Raw genomic sequence first — 16798 nt, 5'->3', positions numbered from 1 at the left:
GACATTTTAATTGATGCCAGTCTGAGGGATGGGAAGTGGTATTTCAATATAGTACTTAATATTGCCCTAATGAGACAACATTAATACTAGTGAGGTTAAGTACTTATCTTAACCTCTTCATATTTCCTGGCCATAAGTTTTCCTCTTCTGGGAGGTATAAGCAGAGTAGAATTTTCAGTAGTCTCATAGTGCTACGGAGAAAATATAAGGGTAGATAACCCAACAGACATATCAGGCTATTGGCTGAAATTTCTGGAGGGTTATACCCCAGGGACAGGGTTAAATTAGAGACAGACAAAGCCTTGCCAAAACTGCCCAACCTACTCTCTACTAGGCCCAGGTTCCTTATTGGATTAAGGTAGTCACTCTCCAACTATATCTACTAACGTTATCAAGGGAAAGTGCTCAATCTGATTATTCATCAGGGAAACAAATTAAAATCCAATGGGATAGCACTGTGTATTTGCCTGAATGGCTAAAATGAAAACCCAGATGTAAGGTGTGTGGAGCAACTAGAATTCTTTCACACTAATGGAGGAACTGACATAACTACTTTGGAAAACAGTTTGGCAATATCTACTAAAACTGAGTATGTACACATCTTATGACTCATCAGTTCTACTCTTCATATAAACCCAAAAGAAATGCATGTATTTGTTCCACAAAATGTATGGGGGAAAAAATTACACCTGTACTGAACACATACAGACTGTTCTGTATCTTTTTGTTTCTAAACAGTACAACTATTTACATTGTGTAAGTTATTATACATAATCTAGAGATGATTTACAGTATACAGGAGGATGTATATATGTTATATGCAAATACTATACTATTTTATTATTTATTTATTTTTAGAGACACGGTCTCTCTCTGTTGCTTAGGCTGGAGCACAGCGGCGGCGTTATAGCTCACTGCAGCCTTGACTTCCTGGGCTCAAGCAATCCTCCCACCTCAAGACTACAGTATTGCGCCACCACACCTGGCTAATTTTTAATTTTTTTGTAGAGAACAAGGTCTCGCTGTGTTGCCCAGGCTGCTCTTGAACTAGTGACCTCAAATGATCCTCCTGCTTCAGCCTCCTAAAGTACTGGTATTATAGGCATGAGCTATTGCACCCCGCCTCTTTTTACTTTTTAAATATGACTACTGGAAAATTTTATTTATTTTTCATTATTTATTATTTCTTCTTTTTGGAGAGATGAGGATCTCTCTATGTTGCCCAGGCTGGTCTTGAATGCCTGAGCTCAAGGGATCCTCCCACCTCAGCCTCCCAAAGTGCTGGAATTATAGGTGTAAGCTACTGCATCCAGCTTATTCGAAAATTTTAAATCACATATGTGACTTGCATAGTTTTTCTATTGCACAGTATTATTCTATACTGTTTAAAAGATAAGGCATTTCTTTTCTCTTCCAATTTTCTTTCAGTTTTCCTCATTCTACATAAACAGTTCTAAAATTCTATGGTTTTAATTTAAATAATTACCATATAAGAATTTGGATCACCAAATATTCTTTCAAAGACTTCTTCTGCTTCTTTAAAGTTGCCATTTTCCATACAAACAGCTATAGCCTAAAAGATGAAAAATACCAACCTTAGACTGCGTTTAAAAATACCCAATAATTATTTAATTATTAAGATAACTCAGGTAAGTCTGAAATCCTCTGTTGAAAACATTTTTATGTAGTTTAATAATTTTAATTTGATAAATGATATAAAATACTTTTTCAAAGACAAAGTAAGTGTCGCTTGAAATGACATGAAAAATTTGCACTGGTCCCATGCACATTTATTCATAAATGCCCAGCATTCTATCTCTAATTTAGACCCAATTAGAAGTATGTATTAATAAATAAATTAGAAGCCATACCACGTACATTTAGGACCCACCTAAATATTAATTTTGAGTAAAAGGGAAATGAGAGGAGGTAGATGATGTTTGTGATGATTAGGATACATAAAATTTGCTAGTCAGATCCCTGGAAAATATCTAATACAAACCTAAGAAGCTAGATGTTTTTTAATGATCATTTTTTTCATGCATTGGCATTTTTGGTAACATGGTAAGACAGGACCACTTACCATTTGGGTAGCTATGTAAACTCGGTAAGCTACTTAACCTCTTGGTGCCCCAGTTACCTTATATGTAAAATGGTGGAAACAATAGTACCCATTTCATAGGATTGTTATGAGGATGTAAGAGTTTTATGCGAAAGAGTTTAGAACAGTGCCTGGCAAATAGTAAGGAATATATTAAATGTTTGCTATAAACTTTGTCACCCATTCGACTTTACAGTAGTGTATTAAGAAAGACTTGCTTTCTCTAGCAGCCTAAAAGATTGCAATGACATGACAAATCTCTTTGCTCTGGGTTGAATTCATAAAGGAAGCAGTCGTTTTTCTGCTCATTTTCTTTTCTTCAGGTCCTAATTCTACTTGACAATCACCACACTAATTCTTGGGAAGGTGGGGAATGACCTGGATTTTCTTTTATCCAACCTGAAAAGAAATTTTTAAAATTCTCAAAAGAGAAAAAGTTTATTTAACTATGAAAGTACCTAATATCTGCTTTGACTGCTAGCTATTGTATCTTTGAATGATGTTTTTGGGCTACTTACTGTCTACTAAAATTCTCCCTACTGGGTTAAAATTTTATATATTCTTGATTACAAAAATCTAAAATTTACCATTAATTAAAAATATTATCTACTTTTTACATAATCTTTAAATACCAATTGGGAGAGCACAAACCCCTGGTTTTTAAATTTTCCACAACATAGGGGCAACATAATACTTAAGTATGGCACATTAAGTTCCATCCCCCAGTGCTCATGTTAAGACTATAAACCAAAGGTCAAATTTCTGAAGAGAAACAATACATTAAATTTTACTACTGCTCAACTTCTACTAGGTTCTCTTAATTTCTTTTAAATGTTAAATGTTCTTATTTTCTAGAAATATAATAATTATAAGCATAAAAGTAATTTATTCATACCTGAATTTTAATTAAATTCTGTATTTCTTCATGAAGTTTGTCATGTTCCTTTTCAATTGAACCCCAAATCATCAGGGCTGATTCCAAGGGTGTAATTCGTTCATCATTTTCAAACTGTGCATCTTTTAAAAACAGAACAAAAATAAGTAACTCAGAAAGCTAAGTAGAACTCTGTGTTTTTAATAATGCATTCCTTTAAATATTTACTGAGTGTATACTATGTGCTAGGTACTCTTCTTGTTTATACCAGTTTAGAAGTGATTTTATTTTCTAAGTTAATTGGCTCATTAAGATCAATTTCAAATGGAAAAAGGTTGATGAGATTACAAACATTTGAAAATTTTCTTTACAAAAACGTTCTTAAAGAACGAAAATAAACTATTTTACATAACATGTCATAGCAACAGAATTCTTAAGTGGTTCCTAAGTCTAATGCATTATAACAAACCTCAAGACAGGCCAGTTTTCTCACCTATAAAATGGTGATAATAAATACTACCTCACAGAATTTATGTGAATATATAATGAGATAATAGTTGTACTATTATTAAGCTTTCCTAAAAGAGTTGTGATCAAGTTATTCAGAACAAAGACTCAACAACAGCCGATAACTAATAAGCAAATTACACAGCAACAACCCATTCGGACATTCAAGAGCCTCCATGATAATGTCTTACATGTCTAGCATCTACAGTCTACAATTCATTCGATAAATATTTATTGATCACTCACTATATATAGGCACTCGCCTAAAAACTTGGAATGGCTCAGTGAATAAGACAAAATCCTGCTCTTATGATGCTCACATGCTGATGAGAAATACAGTTTCAGAGTAGTAAACAATACAGTTTCAGAGTAGTAAGGGCTAGAAAAAAGAAAAGAAAAAAGGTTCTGGAAATGAAGAATGGTAGGGGAGAGGGAAGCTCTTTCAGACAGGTTAAAGACCTCTCTGAAGAAGTGACAATGGAGCTGAGAACAGCATAATGTGAAGCAGAAGGAAGTCACACAAAGATCTGGAAGAAAAACATTCCAGAGGGAATGGCAAGTGCAAAGGTCCTGAGGAGGAGTTTGAGGTTCAAAGGGCAGGAAGAGCCAGGTAGGGGCGTATGCCTGTAGTCTCAGCTACTTGGGAGGCTGAGGTGGGAGGACTGCTTGAGCCAGGAGTCTGAGGCTCAGTGAGCGATGATGACACCACAGCACTCCAGCGTGGGTGACAGAGCAAGACCCTGTCTTGAAACAACAAATACAAAGGGCAGGAGGAAGGTCGGTGGGCAAGTTGGATGCATACTCTTAGAAAGATGATGTAAGAGGCAAGTAGTTGTCTGTTTTGGAACTTATTTTAAATGTAGAATAGAACCTGCTAATGGACTGCATGTACAGCATAAGGAAAAAATGGAGGACTCTTGGGTTTTAATAATTGGATAAATGGTGCTAACATTTACTATCATAGGAAGCCTGGGTGAGAACCAAGTTTATGAAGTTGTATATGGAAATCAAGAGTCTACTATCCAGGTAAACTATAGTTTATTTTCAAAATAATGCTAATGTTTTCATTTTGTCTAGACTACCTTCCCCCCACCCCCACACCACATCTGAGGATATGGATAGACTACCATTTTTATACTTTCTTTCTGACAAAATCTAGCAATTCTTACAGCCATAGTGTAAACTGCACCTCTTTCTTGAATGCTGTCCTTACCCCAGCAGCTAAGAGACTAGGAAATGTCCTTTCTCTAAATCTCCTATATGTGCTTGCTTTGGCAGCACATGTATAAAAATTGGAAGAATGCAGAGATTAGCATGACCCCTCGAGAAGGATGACGCAAAAATTCATGAAGCATTGCATTAAAAAGAAACTCTTGTATCATTATTCGTTTTTTAATGCCTTGTAGTACTTACCTCAACAACCCTATTAGCTTTTACAGTGTCTTGAAGACAAAAAAATTCTTACTCTATAATGCATAATATTTCAAATTTTGGGGGGCAGAAGCCACTTAAGTGTATTTTTCTAAACCCCTGTAATTCCTAGCACAGTTGTAGTTCCATAGCAAGTATGCAACAAATAAGCATAATAGGCCGGGCGCGGTGGCTCAAGCCTGTAATCCCAGCACTTTGGGAGGCCGAGGCGGGCGGATCACGAGGTCAGGAGATCGAGACCATCCTGGCTAACACGGTGAAACCCCGTCTCTACTAAAAATACAAAAAATTAGCCGGGCGTGTTGGCAGGCACCTGTAGTCCCAGCTACTCGGGAGGCTGAGGCAGGAGAATGGCGTGAACCCGGGAGGCGGAGTTTGCACTGAGCCGAGATCACGCCACTGCACTCCAGCCTGGGGGACAGAGAGAGACTCTGTCTCAAAAAAAAAAAAAAAAAAAAAATAAGCATAATAAAGAGAATTTTTTATTTTTATTTTTACTTATTTATTTTTTGAGAAGGTGCTTTGCTCTTCTGACCAGGCTGGAGTGAAGTGACGCGATCTCAGCTTACTGCAACCTCCGCCCTCTGGGTTCAAGTGATTCTCCTGTCTCAGCCTCCCAAGTAGCTGGGATTACAGGTGCCCACCACCACACTGGGCTAATTTTTGTACTTTTAGCAGAGACGGGGTTTCGCCATGTTGGCCAGGCTGGTCTCGAACTCCTGACCTCAGGTGATCCACCCGCCTCGGCCTCCCAAAGTGCTGGGATTACAGGCATGAGCCCGACCAAATAAAGTGAATTTTATTTATTTTTTTTTTTTTTTAATTTTTTTTTTTTTTTGAGACGGAGTCTTGCTCTGTCCCCCAGGCTGGAGTGCAGTGGCGCGATCTCGGCTCACTGCAAGCTTCGCCTCCCGGGTCCAAGCCATTCTCCTGCCTCAGCCTCCCGAGTAGCTGGGGCTGGGACTACAGGCGCCCGCCAACACGCCCGGCTAATTTTTTGTATTTTTAGTAGAGATGGGGTTTCACTGTGTTAGCCAGGATGGTCTCGACCGCCTGACCTCGTGATCCGCCCGCCTCGGCCTCCCAAAGTGCTGGGATTACAGGCTTGAGCCACCGCGCCCGGTGAATACAGAGAATTTTAAATAGCACATCCTTTTTTCCTTGAAAAACCAGAGTGAGCACGCAGTTTAAATATTCGTAGTTTCAAATATTTTTACTTTATTTCCTATTGTCCTCTCCGAATTATTTTTCCAACATTTTAGATATAAAAATATATTCATTCACATACTAAGTCTCTTTATATTCCAGGTTCTGTGTCAGGTACTTAAGATACAAACATGAAAAAAAAAGTTCCTGACCTTGTGGAATTCACATCCTAGCTATGGAAGAAGACATGCAGACAAACCAATATAACTGGTACTTTAATGGAACTGTGCATTATGCCAATGGTTCTCAATGTTTGCTACACCTCAGAAACATCTGAAGAGCTTTTGAAAAATACTGATGCATGGCCAGGTGCGGTGGCTCATGCCTGTAATCCCAGCACTTTGGGAGTCCAAGGCAGGCGGATCACGAGATCCGCCAATCAAGAAATTGAGACCATCCTGGCCAACATGGTGAAACCCTGTCTCTACTAATAATAGAAAAATTAGCCAGGCATGGTGGCGCACGCCTGTAGTCCCAGCTACTCAGGAGGCTGAGGCAGAAGAATCGCTTGAACCCGGGAGGTGGAGGTTGCAGTGAGCCAAGATGGCGCCACTGTACTCCAGCCTGGCGACACAGTGAGAGTCCGTCTCAAAAAAAAAAAAAAAGTAAAAAAAAATTGATGCCTATACCCATCTCCCAGAGATTAAATTCTCAAGCAGAGTCTAGTGTATTTGAGGAACATGGTATTAACTCTAAGTAGGAATACTAGAAGTGAATCCTTCATGAAACAGAAGTCATCCAAATTGGGGCATTAAAGATAAACAGATGATAACTAAGTGTAGAGTACAAGGATAGGAAGGAGAACACTTCAAGAAAATGGAGCAGCATAAGGTAAGAAAGAGGTGTACAAAAGATATTCATGTTAATAACTAACACTGAGTGTCAGGCACTGTGGCACTTGTTTTATACAGTAAGATCTGAGAGCTAGAGAGGTCATACACCTAGCAAGTAGTACAAGCAGACACCAAGACACTTAAAAATAACTTACTGTGCCTCAAAAGTAGTGAAATGAAAATGCAAAGGTAGACTGCCTAATTTTTCTTCCTCATTTTTCATCTGCTTGCTTTCTTTCAAGAACTAATTTCAACACACATTTTCAAATAAGTATTTCTTGACTGACATTACTTAACCCTTCTCACTTACCTGCCTTCCTTCTTATAAATGTGACAGAGAAAAATGTATGTTAGATTTAGCTTCAAAAAATTTACAGTATAGACATTCACTTCCAGGTGGGATGTAGTATACTGCAGCAAACAAAACACTCACACTACAACTAGAAAACAATAAGATAAACTCCAAAATCACGTTACTAAAGACATGGGATAGCCGTGGAAGCAATGAAAATGAGATGAACTAAAATTCCAGAGAGAATCCCTTCTGAGGTGAGCTGCTGATTTGCTGATTTTGGATAAGGCTGAGGATCCAGTGTACTCCAGCCAGAGAGACTTTACTGGGGAAAGACAAATAAGAACAGCTTCTGGTGGTTTCCTTGGGGCTGGCACGTCGACTGCAAACTAGAGGAACTGCAAACATGATTGGCTTTTCTCCACAGGACATGTGCTGAGTTCCAGGGCAATGCAGTAGGCTGCAGTGGAAAGGCACATTAAGTCTCCCAGAGTTTTGAGAGGCCTAGGTGGGAGGGTCACTTAAGGCCAGGAGTTCAAGACCAGCCTGGACAACATGAGACCTCGTCTCTACAAAAAATTAAAAAATTAACTGGGCCTGAGGGTGCACCTGTAGTCCTAGCTACTCAGGAGGCTGAGGTGGGAGGATCACTTGAACTCAAGAGTTTGAGTCTGCAATAAACTATGATGGCACCATGCATTCCAGCCTGGGCCAGAGAGACACCCTGTCTAAAAAAAAAAAAAAGCTTAAAGTTCCGTGAGAGGAGGATGACAAGCATTTCCCCTTTAAGATATCTGCTGTATTTCACAGCTATGTGGGGGTCTAAGGCCACAGCACCCCAAACATGTCCAATCTTGTCAAAGCTATGTGGGGTAGGAGACTAAACCCAATATGGTAGCTACTAGCCATACATGATTACTGCACAGCTAAAATATGGCTAGTTTGAATTGAGATGCATCTTAAGTATAAAGTACACATAAGATTTCAAAGACTTACTCCAAAAAAAGGTAGAATATCTCATTTGATTTTTTTTTTAAGAGATGGGGGTCTGGCTGTGCTGCCCAGGTTGGGGTGCAGTGGTGTGATCATAGCTCACTGCAGCCTCAAACTTGTGGGCTCAAGTGATCCGCCCACCTCAGCCTCCCAGAGCTGGGATTACAGGTGTGAGTCATGTGCCTGGCCTTACTAACATTTTTTACACTGATTACTTGTTGACATAGTGTTTGAGAAATACTGAGTTAAATAAGATTATCAAAATTAATTCCACCTATTTTAATTATTATTTTTTAGCTACACCTGCTGGAATGGGAATTTCTAAATTTCGTGACAGGGTTTCATTCTGTCACTCAGGCTGAAGTGAAGTGGCACAATCACAGCTCACCACAGCCTCAACCTCCTGGGCTCAAACGATCCTCCCACCTCAGTCTCCAGAGGACCACACGTGGTTAACTTTTTAATTTTTTTTTTTTTTTTTTGTATTTTTAGTAGAGACGGGGTTTCACCATGTTAGCCAGGATGGTCTCGATCGCCTGGCCTTGTGATCCGCCCGCCTCAGCCTCCCAAAGTGCTGGGATTACAGGCATCAGCCACCACGCCCGGCCAATTTTTAGATTTTTTGTAGGGACAGGGTCTCGCTATGTTGCCTAGGCTGGTGTCAAATTCTTAGGCTCAAGCGATCCTCCTGTCTAGGCCTCCCAAAGTACTGGGATTACAGGTATGAGTCACTATGCCTGGCCTACTTTTCTTAATATAGCTATTAGAAAATTTTAAATTAGACATGTGGTTCACATATCTCTATTAGGCAGTGCCACTATAGAGCAAAACAAACAAAAAAAAGGTTATGTATAGCTGAAAATCCAATACATAAAATTTTAAATGCTGCCTCAGTTGAGTGCATTATGGTGAAATACATTGATTCTTGACAGCTGATCCTGGCCTATTGTATCTAGGATATATCCAAAAGAGTATCCTGGTAAATTCCAAGATTAAACCATGAGATCACACATAAAATCTGGATTCCACCCCACCATTTTTGGCGAAAAGGTTATCCAGGAAGCAACTAAGATGTGCTGAACAACTACTATGTGTAAAGCACTGCCAGGCACTTTAGAATACTTTTCCACCCTAATTTAGAAAACAACCCTGTTAACAACAGTGTCAACTTATAGTCTGCATGGTCTGGAATTTTGCTCCAGCCTGCTACTTCTCCAGCAACTGGCCCAGGCCTACCTATGGCTCTGTCTCTTTCCCAACTATTCTGCCTCTGTCTAGTTTTATCCATTTATGGTCCTGGCACCAACTCCAGACTTACCTTCACCCCCTAAACAAAGCAGACTACATCAGCCAGAGCTACTTTAGTGAGGGCCTTGACAGTGGTGCTAATACACTGGGATTTTATGTAAGACAACACTTCAATAAGCAAGCAGTTTTATGTAAGTACTGCCCACTACTCAGGATTGTTGGAAAAGTATTTTGTAAATTATAAAAATCAATCTACTCTCTCCGGTCCGTGCCTCCAAAATGACAAAGAAAAGAAGGAACAATGGTCGTGCCAAAAAGGGCCGCGGCCACGTGCAGCCTATTCGCTGCACTAACTGTGCCCGATGCGTGCCCACGGACAAGGCCATTAAGAAATTCGTCATTCGAAACACAGTGGAGGCCGCAGCAGTCAGGGACATTTCTGAAGCGAGCGTCTTCGATGCCTATGTGCTTCCCAAGCTGTATGCGAAGCTACATTACTGTGTGAGCTGTGCAATTCACAGCAAAGTAGTCAGGAATCGATCTCGTGAAGCCCGCAAGGACCGAACACCCCCACCCCGATTTAGACCTGCAGGTGCTGCCCCACGTCCCCCACCAAAGCCCATGTAAGGAGCTGAGTTCTTAAAGATTGAAGACAGACTATTCTCTGGAGAAAAATAAAATGGAAATTGTACTTAAAAAAAAAAAAATCAATCTAAATACAAAATTATTTGCATCAAATAGCCTTTTAAAATGACCATGTTGCCAGGCACGGTGGCTCACGCCTGTAATCCCAGCACTTTGGGAGGCTGAGGCGGGCGGATCACGAGGTCAGGAGATCGAGACCATCCTGGCTAATACGGTGAAACCCCGTCTCTACTAAAAATACAAAAAATTAGCCAGGCGAGGTGGCGGGCGCCTGTAGTCCCAGCTACGCGGGAGGCTGAGGCAGGAGAATGGCGTGAACCCCAGGGGGCGGAGCTTGCAGTGAGCCGAGATTGCGCCACTGCACTCCAGCCTGGGTGAAAGAGCGAGACTCCTTCTCAAAGAAAAAAAAAAAAATGACCATGTTGTAAATACCAGTCATTACTGATAAACTGAATCAGCCTTGCCCATTACAATCTAAAATGGAACTACAGAGACAAGGGAGAGAGATTACAGCTATAAACTGTACTTCTTACATAAATAAGTGCTGGCATCAAGTTCAAATAAAAGGTTTCAAATATAATAGTTGCCAATAAAAAACAGAGTGTGTATGATTGGAGTCACCACAAAGTTACCAAATAGAGTCAATGAAACACAATTCCCCAACAGTAGCATCAGAATCACCTGGGAATTTATTAGAAATGTACATTTCAGAGCCCCATACCCATCCTACTGAATCGGAAACACATGAGAGTTAGGGAGACTCAGCACTATGTTTTTTTTTTTTTTTAATAAGTCCTTTAAGTAATTCCGGAGCAGGCTAAAGTTTGAGAACCAATGTTCTAAGATGACAGGGACTATATTTCTTTTACTTGCTTTAGATATGACTGTATGTGTACACACATACACACACACACCCCACACACCCCTATGCACCAGGCACTTGTAGGCAAACTTCCCCCAGAAACATCTGTTTCTTCCCATTGTCTTACATTTAGACACAGATTGAAATATTTCCAATATAAAATAAAAACACATATTTACCAAGGGTTTTTCCTGCTGCAATTCTTGTCAAAAACTGACATATGTATATTGTTCTCAACTGGTAAGCTGTTAGACTGGATAGTCCATGAATAATAGCTAAAAAAGAAAAAAAGTAAATTTTATTAAAATCAAACTTGATCCAGTAGTGCCACTGTGTGGTTTGTTCAGTAATAGGTTACAAACATATTGTAAAAATTATCATAAATTTAGAGTTGTACATTTAAGATCTGATTAAAATTCAGAACAAAAAAAGAATAGCAATGAAGACATTTCTTACAAAATATAACTTTCACATGTAGAATAAAAATTGTTGAAAATTCTTTCACAAGTAGCAGTCTACATTAACAAAAAAGATTTAGATACAAATTATAAAATGTGTAAAATCATTGGTTGGAAACTTATACCTAGAAACATTTCATATAATAGAAAATATTTTATATTATTTCTATCAAGGTTTCAGTTAAGTGAGTCTGTTTGGCTTACAAAGTTGTATTTTAAAACATATTAATTAATATTAACCTCCCCAAAACTTGAATGCCCACCCAGATGTTGAGTCAGGCAGTGACTACATACAATACCAAGTAAGCCATACTCCTGGACCACAGTGAGCTTTTTACCATATAGCAATGAGAGACAAGCGATTGAACTACTGAAGTAAAAATGTGGTGAAAACTTTAAAAAGACAAGTACAGAATGCTTTGGAAGCATATAACAAGAAATCTGTGTGTTTAAGTATCTTCTGCACAGAGGAGGTGTCAGGGAAGGCTTCTCTGAGGAAATAATGTCTAACCTAAGACCTGAAGGTGCCAATACTACCATTATACTTAACCCAAGGCTTGGTTGGTGTATATAAAAAACTTAAATAACTAGCAAACTGAAAAGCAGTTCTGTAGCAATTAGGCATGTAAGACAAATATATATTTACCCAATTTCCTCCCTCAATTCTAACATAATCTTATGCTACACCAGAGATTATCTGGACCATACACAGTCATAATAGAATTTAACAGGATTTTAAGAGAGCACAAAATTTATACAGAATTTAAACACAAGCCATTCAATATTTACTGAACATCTACTGCCAGCCTGTGTTAGGAGGTGATGACTTAAGATAGCCAGTCTCTGCCCCCATGAAGGTTTTAATCTGAGAAGACACAATTAAACAAAAAGTTATGTAAGTAATTAAAATTTTAATGAGTACCACGAAGGATAGGTGCTGACATATTTCATTTTATTGTGCTTTGCAGATAGCATGTTTTTTACAAATTGAAAGTTTACGGCAGCCCAGCTTGAGCCAAGTCTAACGGCACCATTTTTTTTTTTTTTTTTTTTTGAGACGGAGTCTGGCTCTGTTGCCCAGGCTGGAGTGCAGTGGTGCATCTCTGCTCACTGCAAGCTCCACCTCCCAGGTTCACGCCATTCTTCTGCCTCAGCCTCCCGCACAGCTGGGACTACAGGCACCCGCCACCACGCCTGGCTAATTTTTTTTGTATTTTTTTTAGTAGAGATGGGGTTTCACCATGTTAGCCAGGATTGTCTCGATCTCCTGACCTCGGGATCCGCCCGCCTCAGCCTCCCAAAGTGCTGCGATTACAGGCATGAGCCACCACGTCCAGCTCATTTTTCTAACAGTAACTGTACCTGTCACATTTTGATAATTCTTGCAATATTTCAAACTTTTTCATTATTATTGTATCTGTATGGTGGTCTGTGGTCAATAATCTCTGATGTTACTATTGTAAAGGTTCTGGAGTACCACAAATCACGCCCATATAAGACACAAACTTATTCCATAAATATTGTGTGTGTTCTAACTGCTCCACTGACCAGCCCTTCCCCTTACTCCCTCTCTTCAGGCCTCCTTATTTCCTGAAACACAACAATATTGAAATTAGGCCAATGAGTAACTCTACATGCCCTCCAAGTGTTTCAGTGAAAGGAAGACTTGCATGTCTCTCACTTTAAATTAAAAGCTAGAAATGATCAAGCTTAGTGAGGAAAGGATGTCAAATGCCACGATAGGCTGAAACATAGGCCTCTTGTGCCTAACAGCCAAGTTGTTAATACAAAGGAAAAGTTCTTAAAGGAAATTAAAAGTTCGAATCCACTGAACACATAAATGATAAGAAAGTAAAAGAGCCTATTGCTCATATGGAGAAAGTTTGACTTGGATAGAAAAAAAATCAAACCAGCGACAACATTCCTTTAAGCCACAGCTAATCCACAGCAAGTCTAAGAAGGCTGAAAGAGGTAAGAAAATTGCAAAAGAAAAGTTGGAAGCTAGCAGAGGTTGTTGGTTCATGAGGTTTAAGGAAAGAAGCCATCTCTATGACATAGAAGTGCAAGGTGAAGCAGCAAGTGCTGAAGTAAAAGCTACAAGTTATTGAGAAGATCTAGCTACAATCACAAATGAAGGTGGTTACACTAAACAACTTATTTTGGTTTTCTTTTTGAGACAATCTCGCTGTCACCCAGGTTGGAGTGCAGTGGCGTGACCTCGGCTCACTGCAGCCTCTACCTCCCAGGTTCAAGTGATCGATTCTTGTGCCTCAGCCTCCTGGGTAGCTGGAATTACAGACGTGTGCCACAATGCCCAGCTAATTGTTGTATTTTTAGTAGATGGGGTTTCCCCATGTTGGCCAGGCTGGTGTCAAACTCCTGACCTCAAGTGATCCAACCGCCTTGGCCTTCCAAAGGGCTGGGATTACAGGTGTGAGCCACTGCATCCAGCCAACAACAGATTTTAGTTGTAGATGAAACAGCCTCATATTAGAAGATGATGTCATAGAGAACTTTCATAGCCAGAGAGAAGTCAATGCCTAACTTCAATATTTCAAAGGACAGGCTGACTCTCTTGTTAGGGACTAATGTTGCTGGTGACTTTAAGTTAAACCCATTGCCCATTTCTCATTCTGAAAATCTTAAGCCCTTAAAATGATATACCAACTTTGCCTGTGCTCTAGAAATGGAACAAGATGACAGTGCCTCTGTTTACACCATGGTTTACTGAATATTTTAAGCCCATTATTGAGATCTACTGCTTGGAAAAAAGATTCCTTTTGAAATACCATTGCTCATTGATAATGAGCCTAACCACTCAAGAGCTCTGAGGTAGACGTAGGTACAAGGAAATTACTGTTGCTTTCATGCTTGCTAACACAACATCCATTCTGCATCCCATGGATCTACTGTTCTGTCTCCCTGTCCCAGCCTTACAAGTAACTGTGAAATAACCAATCTTCTTTTTGTTCTGTTTCAGCTTCCTTAAGTATTACTGTCTATAAAGCCAACCCCCAACTGCTCAATTCATCGAGCACTTATTTTATGGAATAAAGTATTACCTGAATCCAGAATCACAATAAAGCCAAGTGAGGTCTTTAAACTTAGTTGTAAACAAGATCGGGGTGCTAGGTGTACTCATTGTTACTAGAGTTAGGTTGCTTCTGTGCCCTTTTATCTGACAGAGTAAGGAAATACATATTTGTATAGTAACCTATGTCTACACATGCATATGTAAATATTTCTAAGTCATCTATACCTACATGAGCTGAACAGCTCATACCAATGTCTCCAACTCTAAGAGAACTCTAAGAGAATTCTGAGGAACTAGCTTCCTTCCAGGATTTAATTTTCTACTTAATGTTAATTATCCCTGGCTCCAGTGTTAACCGCAATATAGAGGAAAGATCCTTGAACTGGAAGATAAAGCATGGGGCTGAAACACTCCCTTTTAACCTATCAGTACCTTAAAACTAAGATTATTTGCCTAACTCACAGGATTATGGTGAAGATGAAATGTGTCAAAATGTCTTTCTGAGAATTCTATTAAATAGCATAGTTATAGTATTATAAACATATACTTGCACAGTAATTTTAGCGCCAACTATGAATGAAGTACCAGAACATCTTTCTGTTGTTTTTCGAAAAGCTACACTAGGCCAGGCGCGTGGCTCACGCCTGTAACTTAACAGCTGCGGGTGGTGGTGCACGCCTGCAGACCCAGCTACTCCAGAAGCTGAAGCGGGAGGATACCTGAGCCTGAGGAGGTCGAGCCTGCAGTGAGCTGTGATGGCGCCACTACACTCTCCAGCCTGGGTGACAGTGAGACCCCCATCTTGGGACGGGGGCGGGGTGCAGCACATTTCATGAACAGTTTCATTCATTCATTTATTTATTCATACAAGGTATCACTCTGTTACCCAGGCAGGACTGTAGTGGCACGATCTCGACTCACTGCAACCTCTGCCTCTTGGGTTCAAGCGATCCTCCCACCTCAGGCTCCCAAGTAGCTGGGACTTGCAGGCATGTGGCCAACATTTACTTTTATTCTGAGCCTATACAGAATAAAATTAACTGCTGTAGAGCCAGCAGGCCAAATGAGGTTAAATAGCTCACAAATTAACATAAAACACTGATGCCTGGGGGGTCACTGGAGGCCACAGGGACTGCTGAATATTGCTACAGGAATACCTGAGTAGAAAGCGCCAAAAGAGACAAAGGTACTGGGTTGAGTGGAACTGCATACATTTTAAATCATTTAATATGCTTGCATCAAACCTAAACAGGGTCTTATTTTCATTTTATCGAAGAGGAAATCAATCTGAGAAAAACTCAGGTGCTGACAACGGGCGAACCGGGATTCCAACAAAGTTCAGCCCGGAGCCTCGGACTCCCAGCTAATTGGACGCAGCAGCCCCTCTCTCCCGACCTCCCTCGGCGACGTAGGGAACCAGCCCTCTGCCGCGCACCACGGATCCCGCATCCGCCCCCCGCGTAGTCCCGGCCCGGACGCGGTCCGCCCTCACCCTCTGCGCTGTTGCGGGTCCTGCGGAAGTCCTCGGAGCGGCCGTCGCGGAAAGCTCGGCAAAGAGAGAGGCAGAGGAAATCGAGCATCCAGCCGGCAGCCACGGCCTCGGCCTCGGCCACCAGGCCCGAGTCCTCCTCCTCCTCCTCGGGGGCCCCCACCTGCACCTGGCACTCGAGCAGTTCCTGGCATTCGAACTGCTCCTCGTCGTTTCCCTCTGTTTCTGCCATCTGCTCCTCGGTAGGGTCTGCATCCCTACCATCCGCACAGCCCCGCGGGCTCGGGGCCGCTGAGGAAACGTCCTCCGCCATGTTAAATGGCTCGCCTGGGTACTGCCCCTTCAGGCGCCGAGCAACGATTGGCTCGCACTCGAGGGCGCGGGGCGTGGCCGCGGAGAGTCTCTTCCGCCGGCGGGACAAGGGCGAGCCGTTCAAGCCTGGCTTCTGATTGGCCAACACCTGCTCCGGCTTCTGATTGGCCGACACCTGTTCCTGCCTCTGGGCGTTGAATTTGCCGCCAGTCTAGGGCGGGGCTTTGTAGGTAAACTGGAGGACTCCATACTGAGCGAGGAGTGAGATTAGGATAGGAGGAGGCAGCTTTATCTTCCTTATTCCTTGTAAAGTGCAACCTTGACTGGAACAACAACATGGTTATTTAAAATGAAAACGCATTTGCCTGCAGCGTATTTCAGAAAGAAATGGGTAATGAGAACTTGTCACTATTAGACAAGCGTAACACTTTTAAACCCTAGTATTCATCTAACAGTTACTACGTGATCACAAACAACAACTGTTACAACTGACAACATCCATGCTTCTCCAAC

The 16798-nt window shown here is 41.0% G+C and overlaps 2 protein-coding genes and 1 non-coding gene across 16 annotated transcripts in view; 2 read left to right on the top strand and 1 right to left on the bottom strand.

Moving 5' to 3' along the window:
- Positions 1–16386, bottom strand: part of TERF1 (telomeric repeat binding factor 1) — a 39141-nt gene extending 22755 nt beyond the window's left edge. For 5 of the 14 annotated variants that reach the window (XM_055286494.2, XM_055286504.2, XM_055286496.2 and 2 more), the window contains exons 1-4: positions 15977–16346; positions 11172–11267; positions 2997–3118; positions 1487–1573 (exon numbers count right to left, since the gene is read on the bottom strand). In XM_055286494.2, the coding sequence (XP_055142469.1) occupies positions 1487–1573; positions 2997–3118; positions 11172–11267; positions 15977–16286 (615 nt within the window). In that variant the 5' untranslated portion in view covers positions 16287–16346. Of the gene's footprint in view, positions 1–1486; positions 1574–2996; positions 3119–11171; positions 11268–12239; positions 12247–15976 lie in introns of those variants that run through there. The other 9 variants (XM_055286500.2, XM_055286502.2, XM_063643331.1 and 6 more) reach the window with 4 other exon arrangements.
- LOC129487046 (U6 spliceosomal RNA) lies at positions 4745–4848 on the top strand. Its single transcript, XR_008659180.1, has one exon. It is a non-coding gene; the product is annotated as a U6 spliceosomal RNA (small nuclear RNA).
- Positions 9742–10187, top strand: LOC129486502 (small ribosomal subunit protein eS26-like). The gene has a single exon (XM_055286506.2). The coding sequence runs from the start codon at positions 9765–9767 to the stop codon at positions 10110–10112; it is 348 nt and encodes a 115-aa protein (XP_055142481.1). The 5' UTR covers positions 9742–9764; the 3' UTR covers positions 10113–10187.
- Positions 16387–16798: the final 412 nt, after the last annotated feature.

This window comes from Symphalangus syndactylus, chromosome 7 (genome assembly GCF_028878055.3).
Source record: "Symphalangus syndactylus isolate Jambi chromosome 7, NHGRI_mSymSyn1-v2.1_pri, whole genome shotgun sequence".
Lineage (NCBI taxonomy): Eukaryota > Metazoa > Chordata > Mammalia > Primates > Hylobatidae > Symphalangus > Symphalangus syndactylus.
This window is presented reverse-complemented; position numbering and strand designations above follow the sequence as displayed.

Coding starts and splice junctions, on each gene's coding strand:
- LOC129486502 (XM_055286506.2), top strand. CDS start 9,765: ATGACAAAGAAAAGAAGGAACAATGGTCGTGCCAAAAAGGGCCGCGGC.